This window comes from Struthio camelus, chromosome 2, assembly GCF_040807025.1.
Source record: "Struthio camelus isolate bStrCam1 chromosome 2, bStrCam1.hap1, whole genome shotgun sequence".
Taxonomy (NCBI): Eukaryota; Metazoa; Chordata; class Aves; order Struthioniformes; family Struthionidae; genus Struthio; species Struthio camelus.
In genome coordinates this window covers 44,895,844-44,909,031 of record NC_090943.1, presented here as the reverse complement: position 1 = coordinate 44,909,031, position 13,188 = coordinate 44,895,844, and the positions used below count along the sequence as shown (strand labels likewise).

The window sequence follows — 13,188 nt, the reverse complement described above, 5'->3', positions numbered from 1 at the left end:
TAAGTTTAGAAGTATAAACTCCTGCAAGTTGCCTATGAGACTTTCATTGAAAAAATAAATGCATTTCCTCGCTTTGTACTGAAGTCAGAGGCTAGTAGGAATCCCTTCCCAATAATGCTCTTCTGTAATGATTTCTTGCTCCCTAGAACTATTCATTTAGTCATTATAAAATTGGCTTTTTAATCCACTGCTTCCTGCAAACAGGATGTGGGACAACTAGAACTACTGGAGATAAGAACATTATAGTCTACTTTTCCTGGACTAGGATTTGAGTTACAGAATCACAGAATCACAGAATCACAGAATCGTTTAGGTTGGAAGGGACCTCTGGAGATCATCTCGTCCAACCTCCCTGCTCAAGCAGGGTCACCTAGAGCATATTGCCCAGGATCACATCCAGACGGGTTTTGAATATCTCCAGCGAAGGAGACTCCACCACCTCTCTGGGCAACCTGTTCCAATGCTCTGTCACCCTCACAGTGAAGAAGTTTTTCCTCAGGTTCAGATGGAACTTCCTGTGGTTCAGTTTCTGCCCATTGCCTCTTGTCCTGTTGCTGGGCACCACGGAGAAGAGGCTGGCCTCATCCTCTTATTCTTCTTATTCTGTGTTTATATACTGCTGAGTTGTGGTATATGAGTAAGACCCTAGTTCTCAGATGCAGTACTATTGTACAAGTAGAAGCCTTTTAGCTCAGAACACTCACAAGAATGCTACGCTTATGTACATGGCAACTGAAGCAGTGGCATATGGAAGCTGCCTGTCATGCCTGCAGTAAAACCTCTTGAGTTGTAAGAATTTAGATGGAAGAATTTATGAAAGAATGACTGGCTGGATACGTGAGGGCAGAGCAGTGGATGTTTTCTACCTGGACTTCAGTGAGGCTTTTGATGCTGTCTCCTGTAACATCCTCATAGGCAAGATCAGGAAGTGCAGGCTGGATAAGCGGACGGTAAGGAAGATTGAGAACTGGCTAGATGGCAGAGCTCAGAGGCACAAAGTGATCCATGGCTCAAAGTCTAGTTGGAGGCCTATATCTAGCGGTGTCCCCTAGGGGTCAATCCTGGGTCCAGTATTGTTTAACTTCTTCATCAGTGACTTGGATAAAGGGACAGAGCGCCCTCTCAGCAAGTTTGCTGAGGATACAAAACTGGGAGGAGTGACTGACACACCAGAGGGCTGTGCTGCCATTTGGAGCTCAACAGGCTGGAGAGATGGGCAGAGGGGAACCTCATGAAGTTCAACAACTTCAAGAAGGCCAGTGGTATCCTAATAGTTGCATTAGGAAGTGTTGGCAGCAGGTCGAGGGAGGTGATCCTTCCCCTCTACTCAGTCCTGGTGAGGCTGCATCTGGAGTACTGTGTCTAGTGCTGAGCTCCTCAGTACAAGAGAGACGTGGAGCTCTTGGAGTGATTCCGGCAAAGAGCTACTAGGATGATTAAGGGATGGGAGCATCTCTCATATGAAGAAAGGCTGAGGGAGCTGGAATTCTTCAGCCTGGAGAAGAGAAGAGTGAGGGGGAATCTTATCAGTGTGCATCATAAGTAGCTGAAGGGAGGGTGTCGAGAGGACGGAGGCAGACTCTTCTCCGTGGTGCCCAGTTGACAGGCAACGGGCACAAACTGAACCACAGGAAGCTCCCTCTGAACCTGAGGAAAAACTTCTTTCCTGTGAGGGTGACAGAGCACTGGAACAGGTTGCCCAGAGAGGTTGTGGAGTCTCCTTCCTTGGAGACTCCTTCAAAAGCTGTCTGGAGAGTGTGCTGAGCAATGTGCTCTAGTTGACTCTGCTTGAGCAAGGGCGTTGGACTAGATGATCTCCAGAGGTTTCTGTGCGTTGGACTACATGACCTCCAGAGGTTTCTTCCAACCTAAACTGTTCTGTGATTCTGTAAACAGAAGGCTTCCACTTGAACAAGATCCTAGTACAGCTTTACACAAATAATCCTTCTGCCTTTTTTTACAGGTTGTCTTCCCCCTATTTCCACTTCCTTGAATTCTTACTTGCATTGAATCTGAGAAATATTACCATGTTTTCTTCCATGATCATGGTTGTATTAATGTTTATTGAAACAGGAAAGGTAATTCATTATTTTTTTCTGCTCACCAGTGGTCTCTTTAGAACAAATGAACACAGTAAAACAGTGATAATTAAGCTATAGAACCAATAAGTGATAGTCTGAGCTAAAGATGACTCTATGAGGTATGAGATCCTGTCTCAGAAGACTGATAGGTTAAAACAAGGATTATAAAGCAAGTAAGGTCAGAAAGATATTAAAAAATATACACATAGGGAAACTCATTGGAGTAGTTCTGTGAATGAGGTCTAAGCTTCCAGTGAAATAAAATTCACACTGCAGTCATTAGCAACGCTTTATAGTAGCTTTTCCCCTTCCTCCTCTTTCATGTATCGGAATAGTGTATCTGTTCTCAGGAGGTTGTGTTAGTTTTCTTCTTGCTAGTCTTCTTGCTTGTGTAGGTGTTTGTTATAGTTTAAGACCAAATGACCATGCAGAGATCAAATGGACTTGGATACTAAAACTCTTTAATCACAGATATATAGAATTTTACTAATTACATGACCTCCCTGTGCTGTTGGAGAGATGATGTGGTCCAGAAAAAAAGTAGGTTGGATTAATGTAGTGGTTCTAGCTGTGCTAGGTGTAATCCTGGTGCAGGGTTGTGGGGTCCTCTGGGTTCTCTCCCCATGTGACTCCAGATGCTGTCAGTTATAGGATGGGTAGAAAATACTCAAGTCTAGTTTGGCCTTTCACATTCACTTGGTGCATAAGAACTGGCTGTTGCCATCACTGGTGCTCACAATCAGCTTGGCTCGAAGATTTGCAAAGTATGTATTTTGTAGTGTTTCCATAAATATGCTAGAAAAATGTCTCCAATGGAGATCTCCAAGCCCAGAAGAGAAAGGTTACTTGTTCTTAATAGAGCAAAACGTTTAGTTCCTCTGCCTCCTAAGAGGAAAAAGAGCGTTGAAGCTTAAATAGAAGTTGGAGAAGACAAACTGGAATAACACAGGGAGAGTTGTCCTTGTTCATTCTATGCTATACAAGTTGGTATTTGACTTCTTTGAATTTGCTGAAGTTGTTAGGGCAAGTCTGGTATCTTTTGTTCTGTGTGTGTACTTGTTACGATATGCTTGTTTATACTTTCTTGCCCTTTGCTTTTAGTGCTATATAAGGCTGTGACAAAGACTAGGTTGAGAGAGCACTGATGATACTTTCTTCTAGCTGAAAAGTTTGCGTGTGGACTAGTTAGTCTAGGATTAGAGTTTAACATGTATTTACTTATATAAAGACTTACTGGAACAGCTAAATGGGCATAAAATATTTACTTGAGTGGCAAGTGGCTTTTGTTGTCTTTGTGTGTCTACTGGTAGTTTCTACTACTTATATAACACTTGTTTCAAAGTTGATAACCTCCCTCTCTTATAGTGAGTTTATTTCAGGTATTAGGCAGGTGGTGACACAATTAGTTACGTTCCTTTTATGCCTGCCAGACAGGCAAATATGTCATATGAGTTCAAGTTATGTTTATTGATGCTCTTAAGAGAATTCCAATTTACAGGTAAGAATGTGCGCCATAAAACGTCATATTTAGTCTCTTAGAAGATACACCCTTAGTGGCTCAAAATGGGGCTTTTTGAGATTCTGTTGTTCTTACAGATTTTAACTTTTCCTTTTGTGTGGCTTTTGTTTAATGGGAAGGAAATGTTAATGTCATCAGGAAGAATTTGCTGAAAGATGCCCCAAATTACTAAATCCTTGTATCCTTCCCAAAAAGTGGGTTACAGTTTTCTGTATGTTACCACCAGGCAAATACTGTTCGTCATCTCCAGCCACATTAGGCTGAAATTCACTATGCATTATGACACTAACCTGTGTGCTTCTCTATTCTTAAAGTCATTGGCTTACTTCATCATAAAACATTATAAACTGGGATTGTATCAGGTTTAATTCCTTCAGTAAAATGAGTAGAGGATGTAAATTGCAGCTGGTATACCCTAGGCGAAAAGCCACAGGGATTCATTACAATGTTTCTTAAGCTTCCCTGAATGAGAATCAAATTGTCCAAACTAAAATTTAAGAGAATACTCTCATTATTCAGAATGTTATTCACTGATTTGGAATCAAATGGTTAAGCACAGAATCAGTACTTAACCTGAGGAGGAGAACGTCTTTTGTAACACACTGTTGCTAGCTTAATGCGGTTCATCATGCTTAACAAGTCAAGAAATTTTGAAAATGCAACAGTAGTTAGGAAACTGTAGCATAATCTATTGAATTATTTCTGTTGTTAGGATAGCTTGATCTTAATACACCTGAAAATTTAACATTTGAATTATATGACATGTTTTGATTGTAATTTAAATCTATCAGGATTTGTTTATATCTTGAAAGAGTGACATATTGAATGAGTCAGGTTGATTGTTGGTGCATTTTTGTTTTTTTAGACTTTATTTGATAATCAGATCAATGCTTCAAAAAAGGAAGAATCTGAAAGCATTAATAAGAATGATACTTCAAAGAAAATGTCTGTTGAGAGAGTTTACCAGAAAAAGACTCAGCTTGAACACATCCTTCTCCGTCCAGACACTTACATTGGATCAGTTGAACCCTTAACTCAGGTAAGTTTTGTTGAATTTATGGTTTTAATAATGTTTGTTGTTCTAATGAGGAAATGACTATCCTGGTTAATAAATACACAAATCTGTACCTTTATGAATACTCTCAATTATCATTCTAAAAGCTACGGTAGTGTTTGTGCGTGCATGTGTAGAGCAGAAATTTTTAAAGCTGTAGTTGGTACGCTTGAGGGAAAAAAAAAAAAAAAGCCAAGAGTCTTTTGAAGTTGATTCAAAACATTAGCACACCTACAAGTTCATATATATATATATATATGTGTGTGTGTGTGTGTGTATGTGTGTGTATATATATATGTGTATGTTTAGAAATATGCATATATATGTATATATACACAGCCACACAAATACATATTAAAAAAACATGCATACAGATTTGTAAGTAGCAATTACTGTAGGTCCAAAAATGCTTTGAATCTATTTATTTAGATAGAGGACAGGAAATTTAAGCCTCCTGCTGGCCCTTTATTCAGCCATTTTAGTCATGTTGCAAATTGTTTTGAACTTCAATGTCTACATTCTTGGGAGTTTACTTCCAAGCAGAAAGTAATAGATTTTCATTATGAAAGTCTTTGAGTTCAACTGTAATTTTTCCCAAACTTTTGCTTTGCATCTCCTCATATGAGAGCATCAATCAGTTTGGAAGAGGAACTTACTGAAATAAGTCAATCTGGGGAGACCGAAAACAGTAGCAGCAGATTTTATTCCCTTTCTGTGGGTGATGGTAGTCTAGGTTGAATGGGTAACAGCTGTCTCCTAAGCAGACAGTTGCATTTTTTAGAACTAATTTCAGCATGTGTAAACTTCTGACTAGGCGTTTCGGAAACCAGGTTCCTACTGCCTTGCATGCTCCTTTGAAGCTGCACGAAGACTGCTTGAGCTCTGAGCATTCAGATTTTCCATGGAGGAGAAAATCATATGTATTTTAACCTCTCTACATTGTCATACTGGTGGATTCTTTTCCAGGATGCCTCTACTTCTAGGCATTACGTTCATATATACTTACATACTTTCCAATTTCTACTGGTGTATTCTTTGGAAGGTGAAGGAAAAGGGTTAGAAAGAGGAACGTTCAAAGGTTTTGCTTCTCTCTAAGTTATCCTTATAAAGGAACCTGTTGCTCACATAGGTTGTTAACTTAGAAGAACAGCTTTTTTTCAACTGGGAATTACTGTCTATAGTTCTGATCCACGATGAATTTTTCAGAATATCTCTGTAAAAGATTAAACGATGTAATTATAGAGGATCTTGAATCATTCAGGCCTTCAGAGACTTTCCCAAAATTTAAGACTCCTAACTCTTGCTAACTCCACTGTTAAAAGTAAGAGGAGCTCTACAAAGAAAAGAGAGCAGTTTTCCCTTTGTGTCCCGCAAGGTGCAGCCTGATATTGTTGGAGGTTCCATAACAAATGTAAAGATGAGTAGAGCTTCCAGTCCATGATTTTGCAGTCATTTTAGTTTTGGCAATTCTAATTGTGTTATAAAAAAAAAAAAAAATACTAAGTGAACAAGTGTGTTTCACTGAAAATGGTTCTTGGTGCTTAAAACATAGCTTGTCTACTTCCAGGATCCGTAGGGAAGATATCGGCATGAAATCATAGAATCACAGAATCGTTTAGGTTGGAAGGGACCTCTGGAGATCATCTAGTCCAACCTCCCTGCTCAAGCAGGGTCACCTAGAGCATATTGCCCAGGATCACATCCAGACGGGTTTTGAATATCTCCAGCGAAGGAGACTCCACCACCTCTCTGGGCAACCTATTCCAATGCTCTGTCACCCTCACAGGAAAGAAGTTTTTCCTCAGGTTCAGATGGAACTTCCTGTGGTTCAGTTTGTGCCCATTGCCTCTTGTCCTGTTGCTGGGCACCACGGAGAAGAGGCTGGCCTCATCCTCTTGACACTCCCCCTTCAGATACTTGTACACGTTGATGAGATCCCCTCTCAATCTTCTCTTCTCCAGGCTGAACAGGCCCAGCTCTTGCAGTCTTTCTTCATAGGAGAGGTGCTCCAGCCCTCTAGTCATCTTGGTAGCCCTCCGCTGGACTCTCTCCAGGAGTGCCATGTCTCTCTTGTCCTGGGGAGCCCAGCACTGGACACAGTACTCCAGGTGAGGCCTCCCCAGGGCTGAGGAGAGGGGCAGGATCACCTCCCTCGACCTGCTGGCAACACTCTGCCTCATGCACCCCAGGAGACCATTGGCCTTTTTGGCCACAAGGCCACATTGCTGGCTCGTGGTCACCTTGTTGTCCACCAGCACTCCCAGGTCCTTCTCTGCAGAGCTACTTCCCAACAGGTCAACCCCCAGCCTGTCCTGGTGCAGGGGGTTATTCCTGCCTAGGTGCAGGACCCTGCACTTGCCTTTGTTGAACTTCATGAGGTTCCTCTCCGCCCAGCTCTCCAGCCTGTCCAGGTCCCTCTGAATGGCAGCACAGCGCTCTGGTGTGTTAGCCTCTGCCCCCAGTTTAGTATCATCAGCAAACTTGCTGAGGGTGCACTCTGTCCCTTCCTCCAGGTCATTGATGAATAGATTGAACAAGACTGGACCCAGGACTGACCCCTGGGGGACACCGCTAGCCACAGGCCTCCAACTTGACTCTGCGCCATTCACCACAACCCTCTGAGCTCGGCCATCCAGCCAGTTCTCAAGCCACCTCACTGTCCACTCATCTAGCCCACACTTCCTGAGCTTGCCTAGGAGGATGTGATGGGAGACAGTGTCAAAAGCCTTGCTGAAGTCCAGAAAGACAACATCCACTGCTCTGCCCTCATCTACCCAGCCAGTCGTTCCGTCATAGAAGGCTCTCAGATTGGTCAAGCATGATTTCCCTTTGGTGAATCCATGCTGACTACTCCTGATCACCTTCTTGTCCTCCAGATGCTTAGTGATGACCTCCAGGAGGAGCTGTTCCATCACCTTTCCAGGGATGGAGGTGAGGCTGATAGGCCTGTAGTTTCCTGGCTCCTCCTCCTTGCCCTTTTTGAAGACTGGCGGGACATTGGCTTTCTTCCAGTCCTCAGGCACCTCTCCTGCTCTCCATGTCCTTTCCAAGATGATGGAGAGTGGCCTAGCGATAACATCCGCCAGCTCCCTCAGCACTCGTGGGTGCATCCCGTCAGGGCCTGTGGATTTACGGATGTCAAGTTTGGACAAAAGATCTCTAACCCGATCCTCCTCAGCCAAGGGAGAGTCTTCCTTTCTCCAGCCTTCCTCTCTTGTCTCCAAGGTCTGGAATTCCTGAGGACTGGCCTTAGCAGTGAAGACGGAAGCAAAGAAGGCATTCAGTAACTCTGCCTTCTCAGTATCCTTTGTCACCAGGGCACCTGCCCCATTCAGCAGCGGGCCGACGTTTTCCCTAGTCTTCCTTTTGCTATTGATGTGTTTGAAGAAGGCCGCCTTGTTGTCCTTGACGTCCCTTGCCAGATGTAATTCCAGCTGGGCCTTAGCCTTCCTTGTTGCATCCCTGCAGAGTCTGACAACGTCCCTGTATTCCTCCCAAGTGGCCTGTCCCCTTTCCCACATTCTGTAGACTTCCTTCTTCTGCTGGAGTTTTGCCAGGAGTTCCTTGCTCATCCATGCAGGTCTCCTGCCCACTTTGCTGGACTTCTTCCTCAGAGGGATGCACTGATCCTGAGCCTGGAGGAAGTGACGCTTGAATATTAACCAGCTTTCTTGGACCCCTCTTCCTTCTAGGGCCCTACCCCATGAGATTCCCCTAAGTAGGTCCCTGAAGAGGCCAAAGTCAGCTCTCCTGAAGTCCAGGGTTGCAGTCCTACTCATTGCCCTGCTCCCTCCTCGTAGGATCCTGAACTCCACCATCTCATGGTCACTGCAGCCAAGGCTGCCGCCAGCCTTCACATCTCCAACTAGACCTTCTTTGTTCGTTAGTACAAGGTCTAGCATTGCACCTTTCCTCGTTGGCGTCTCCACCACCTGAGTCAAGAAATTATCATCAATGCTTTGCAGGAACCTCTTTGACTGTTTGTGCCTAGCTGTGCTGTCTTGCCAACAGATGTCAGGGTGGTTGAAGTCTCCCATGAGAACCAGGGCCTGTGATTGTGAGGCTACTCCCAGCTGTCGGTAGAAGGCCTCATCGATGACTTCCTCCTGGTCAGGTGGCCTGTAGTAGACCCCCACAACAGTGTCACCCATGTTACCCTGCCCTTTAATCCTTACCCCTAGGCTCTCAACTTGCTCTTCATCCACCCCGAGGCAGAGCTGCATACATTCTAGTTGCTCCCTCACATAAAGAGCAACTGCACCACCTCGCCTTCCTGGCCTGTCTTTCCTAAAAAGCACATAGCCATCCATGACAGCATCCCAGTCATGTGAACTATCCCACCATGTCTCTGTCACTGCAATGAGATCATGGCCCTGCGACCGCACACAGATCTCTAACTCTTCCTGCTTATTCCCCATGCTGCGTGCATTGGTATACAGGCATTTCAGAGAGCCAGTCAAGCACGCAGGCTTCCCAGAAGAGGTGCAAGAGAAATGACTGGACCTAGAACAGTATTAGACAAGGATCCCATCAAACTGAGCAGAAATACAGCTTAACAAAGAATACAGCTTCTTTTTAATATCCCAAATTTGTTTATTTTTATGATGGTAGCCTCTCTATAATGTAGACCCTATTGTAGCAGGCATTGTATAAACACACCCTGAAAAATGCCCATTATCTCAGCTTCCTTATGTAGACAAAGCAAGCAAAAGGGCACAGAGGGAATAAGATAAGGCAAAGTTATTTAAATTTATGCACAAGGTCAGAATCAGAATCAGATCTCTTGAGTCTTGGTCCAGCTGCATCCACAGGTATCTGTTGTTCCTCTTTTCTTCATGAAAGTTGAATTACATGTAACAAAGAAAAATTGTGATGATTGGGGCGGGGGTGGTGAGGAAGAAGGGAAGATGATTCCCAAGGATATAAAATTATCTTAAAGGACTAAGTCAGAGTGTCTTCATTAAAACTTTGGGATTCCAGGTTTCATGTACTCTTGATACAAAAAGCTGTCTCTAATCTAGTCCATTTACATCTAGGAAAAATAACTTGGGAGTGTATGAAAAAAAATTCAGAATCCCCATCAGGCTATTTTTCACCTTTGTATACAACAGTGCCTGTGACATTAACAGTTTCCAGTCAGCTGTTTCGTGAATATCATCCTGACTTTGGAAAATATGATTCTGATTTTTCCATCTACCTAGAAATGGGGAAGGGAGGGAGGATGTTTGTACTGTATTCAGAAAAACCTGTGAAAACTGCCTTCTGTCCATTCAGTGCCAAGGGTCACAAGAAGAAATTGCAAGTGCTATTTGCATAGTTCTAGTTATCTTTCCTTCCACTGGATCTAGGAGATACTGTGTAAGCGCTTTATGCTGGAGCTAGGAGACATTACCTAAATACAAATTAAAAAGGGTGTCTTTCATTAGAATCATTGTAATTTAGGAAGGCTTGGGAGGAAGGCTGACACTTTTTTTTTTTTTTTTTTTTGATATTAGACTGAGGTCAGTATAGACAGCAGTCAACATTTCTGCAATTGAGTAAAAAGTTATTGGTTCAAACAGATTAATAGTTGGTATTGCAAAGATACTGTATCAAAAGAAGCAGTTCAGGTGTTCTTTTACTATTAGTCAGGCTTTGGGACTTTCCCAAGAGCTTGCCAACTATGTTGGTCTTTCTCTACATATGGACAGTCTGGATTCCTGTTCTCTGAAGCTTTCTGTGTTGTTACAGCATATACAAACCATTCACCATTTCAGAAGCTAAAGTGGAAGTAGTCTTGTGAAAGCTTGATAGTTCAGCCTGTGGGAATGATGGTATCCAAAACAAACGTTTCTAGATAAGCAGCTGAATTTAATATTACAAATAGCCATAAGCTATTTAACTCTAAAGTTACAGTAGGTTAGCTGAAATTTAGTGTTCTGACTGTTCTGTCGAAATAGGTCAGTCACATAGTCCTGTATTTGAACACAACCAGTAATATTTCAATTGTCATATGTATACCACCAGAGATTCATACATGCTTCACATATTCAAAAGTTTATTTTACTTCATGACTGAAAAGACTCCCTTCAATGGAAGCTCTCTCTCATGAGGAATTCCAACATAAGTTGATTTATTTTTGGTAAAGGGAAACCTGCAATGATAAGGTATGAGAATATCAATTAAGATGAACTCTTCTAATTGGATCTGTTCACATTTTTAAAAAATGTTTTGTTTAATGAAGTGTAATCTGGGATTTGGACTTTCGGTCATGTGGCAGTTCCTTGAACATACAGATTCTTGCTACTAGTGCTGATTCTAAAAATAATATGGAAACCAGATCTAGGAGAGAAACGATCCTGAAGGTTCTAAACTAGTCGTGTGAACTCTAATTCTTAGGAATGATATTGCTGTACTTATGGCCTCTGATGTCTTTACCACTGTTACTGAATTTGTTGCTTCAAGACCTAGTCCTGCATCAAGTCCACCAAGATATTTAGAGGTGGAATGAAGGAAATCAACTAGTTGACTTGGAAAAGATAGCTTATGGTTCTCTTAATATAAATGGAAGTGATTTAGAAAAAAGAGCATAGCTCAGTTTTTGATTCAAATGAATTTACTGATTAGCTATAATGAGATAAGCATGCCTTATTACTGTAATAAGTTTTAAGATGAGTTTGGGTGAAACACTCTCCCCTGCCCTGGTAGTAGTAATATTGTTCATTGAACTACTATGACAGCCACCTGCTTTTATTAAAAAAGGGTAATGTTATAGCTATGCTGTGCTCAGAGGCTATGCTGAGATCAGAGTCCCTTTGTTGCTAAGCATTGTAAAAAATACAGATAGGGAAGTTTTGTCTCTTTCTAAAGATTTAAAGAGCTAAAATGTGAATAGGTGAGAGGGACAAATAGAAAAGGATGAAACATACAAGCAATTATACTCAATAAAAATCATGCTTAGTAGGGCTGAAGTTTTGTTTTTAAGGTAACAGCAGGATTGTTAAATAGGTTGCCAGAGTGTTCAAGGCAGCAAAGGGAAAATTGAAGAGAAGAGAAGGTTACCAAAGAGCTAAAGCTAGAAGTCAGTCTTTATTTAGTAAGATGGCTTAAGAATTGTGTCTTGAAATGACAACCTATTTAACTCCTTATTGAGCTCATTGCCAACCAGAAGATTAATCTGGCAGAAGAAATATTTTTATTTTTTTTTACTGTTTTTATGAGTTGAATTGACTCACCAGTCAAAGGATTAGATGAGTAGCAGGACCACTCCACTGAGAGAGGGGAGAGCACAAGACCAAGTAGCTGGAAGCGGGGGTTGCAAGAGTGAAAGTGAGCAGCCCTTCCAGCTGTTACAGATAGCTCAGCCTCCTCACTGAACTTCCTGTTATGAACAAGCTAGTGAAGGAGAAAAGAAAGGCTGTTGAAGAGTTACGAAGACAAGTTTCATAATCTGTTACTTCTGATACTTCTAAATTGGTGGAATTGCACATGAAAGCAACTTATAGTTATGTCCCCAGATGAGCTCTGACTCCGTAGTGACTAGTACAGGATGAGAAACAGTGTTATATTTGTGGAGCATCCCTTAATTTTATTGACAGGATTCCACTCAGGTAGAATCTTTTTCTGTGTTCTTGAAATGTGCTTCCTTCTAGTGTCAGTGGTTGGAATGAGGTGGGTCCTGAGAAACCATATGTGAATGTTTTATACGATATGTTTTAAAAACTGAAATTTTCATCAAATTCTTTTGTGAGGTACTACAAAACCTATTTTCTTGCCTTGGGTGTCTCCTTTGAGAGGTCTTAACATTTATTTCCAAAATAAATACCAACTGTGAAAGTGGGAGAGAGCACATTGGAGAGTTTATTTCCTGTAGCATCTCCTGGTTTCTGATCCTGACACTGCCTTTTATTGTACTATGAATAATAAAATTAATCATTTAGTGGGCAGATTATTAAAATTATTCATATAGCAGACAGATAGGGCAGTCAGAATATGTCTCACTGCTTATTCTGCAGTTAATTGTTTGTATCTAGACTGGAGCAAGTGTCTGTGTGGAATACAAGTGAATTAAATCAGCATTGAATATACTTTAATACTGTGAAAGCATCTGCAATGTATCTAGTAGATAAATCTCAGTCCTTGATTTACTGGTTTGGTTTTATCTGTGAACTCCATGGAAAAGAAAGAATCACTACTGTGATCACTACCCTATATGAAAGCTAGGGAAAGAAGTTAAGGTCAAGACAGGAGCATTGTTTTTCTGAGATCTTTCATTGTGTGATCTTACAGTCAGATGGATGAATTATGCTATAACCATTTTCTGTGGAAAAATGCAACTGGGGACTAAAATCAAAAGAAAAGAGCAGAAAATAAGTCTGATTAAGAAATTATGATAAAAGCTACATACTGCATGTAGATACTGATATCACTATTCTGCTCAGCACTAGACACTGTTGTTGTGATAAATTGTTACAATTCCGGACAGAACTTCACGGCTAATGAAGGGATTACTGTGGAACACTTGGGTTTGTTACCAATGTCACTGTAATCAGTAA

At 41.6% G+C, this 13,188-nt stretch overlaps 1 protein-coding gene across 2 annotated transcripts in view; it reads left to right on the top strand.

Annotated features, from left to right (window-relative positions):
- TOP2B (DNA topoisomerase II beta) overlaps positions 1-13,188 on the top strand; it is an 82,645-nt gene that overhangs the window by 17,729 nt on the left and 51,728 nt on the right. For both annotated transcript variants that reach the window (XM_009687934.2, XM_009687935.2), the window contains exon 2: positions 4,466-4,639. In XM_009687934.2, coding sequence (XP_009686229.1) covers positions 4,466-4,639 — 174 coding nt within the window. The remainder of the gene's footprint in view (positions 1-4,465; positions 4,640-13,188) is intronic.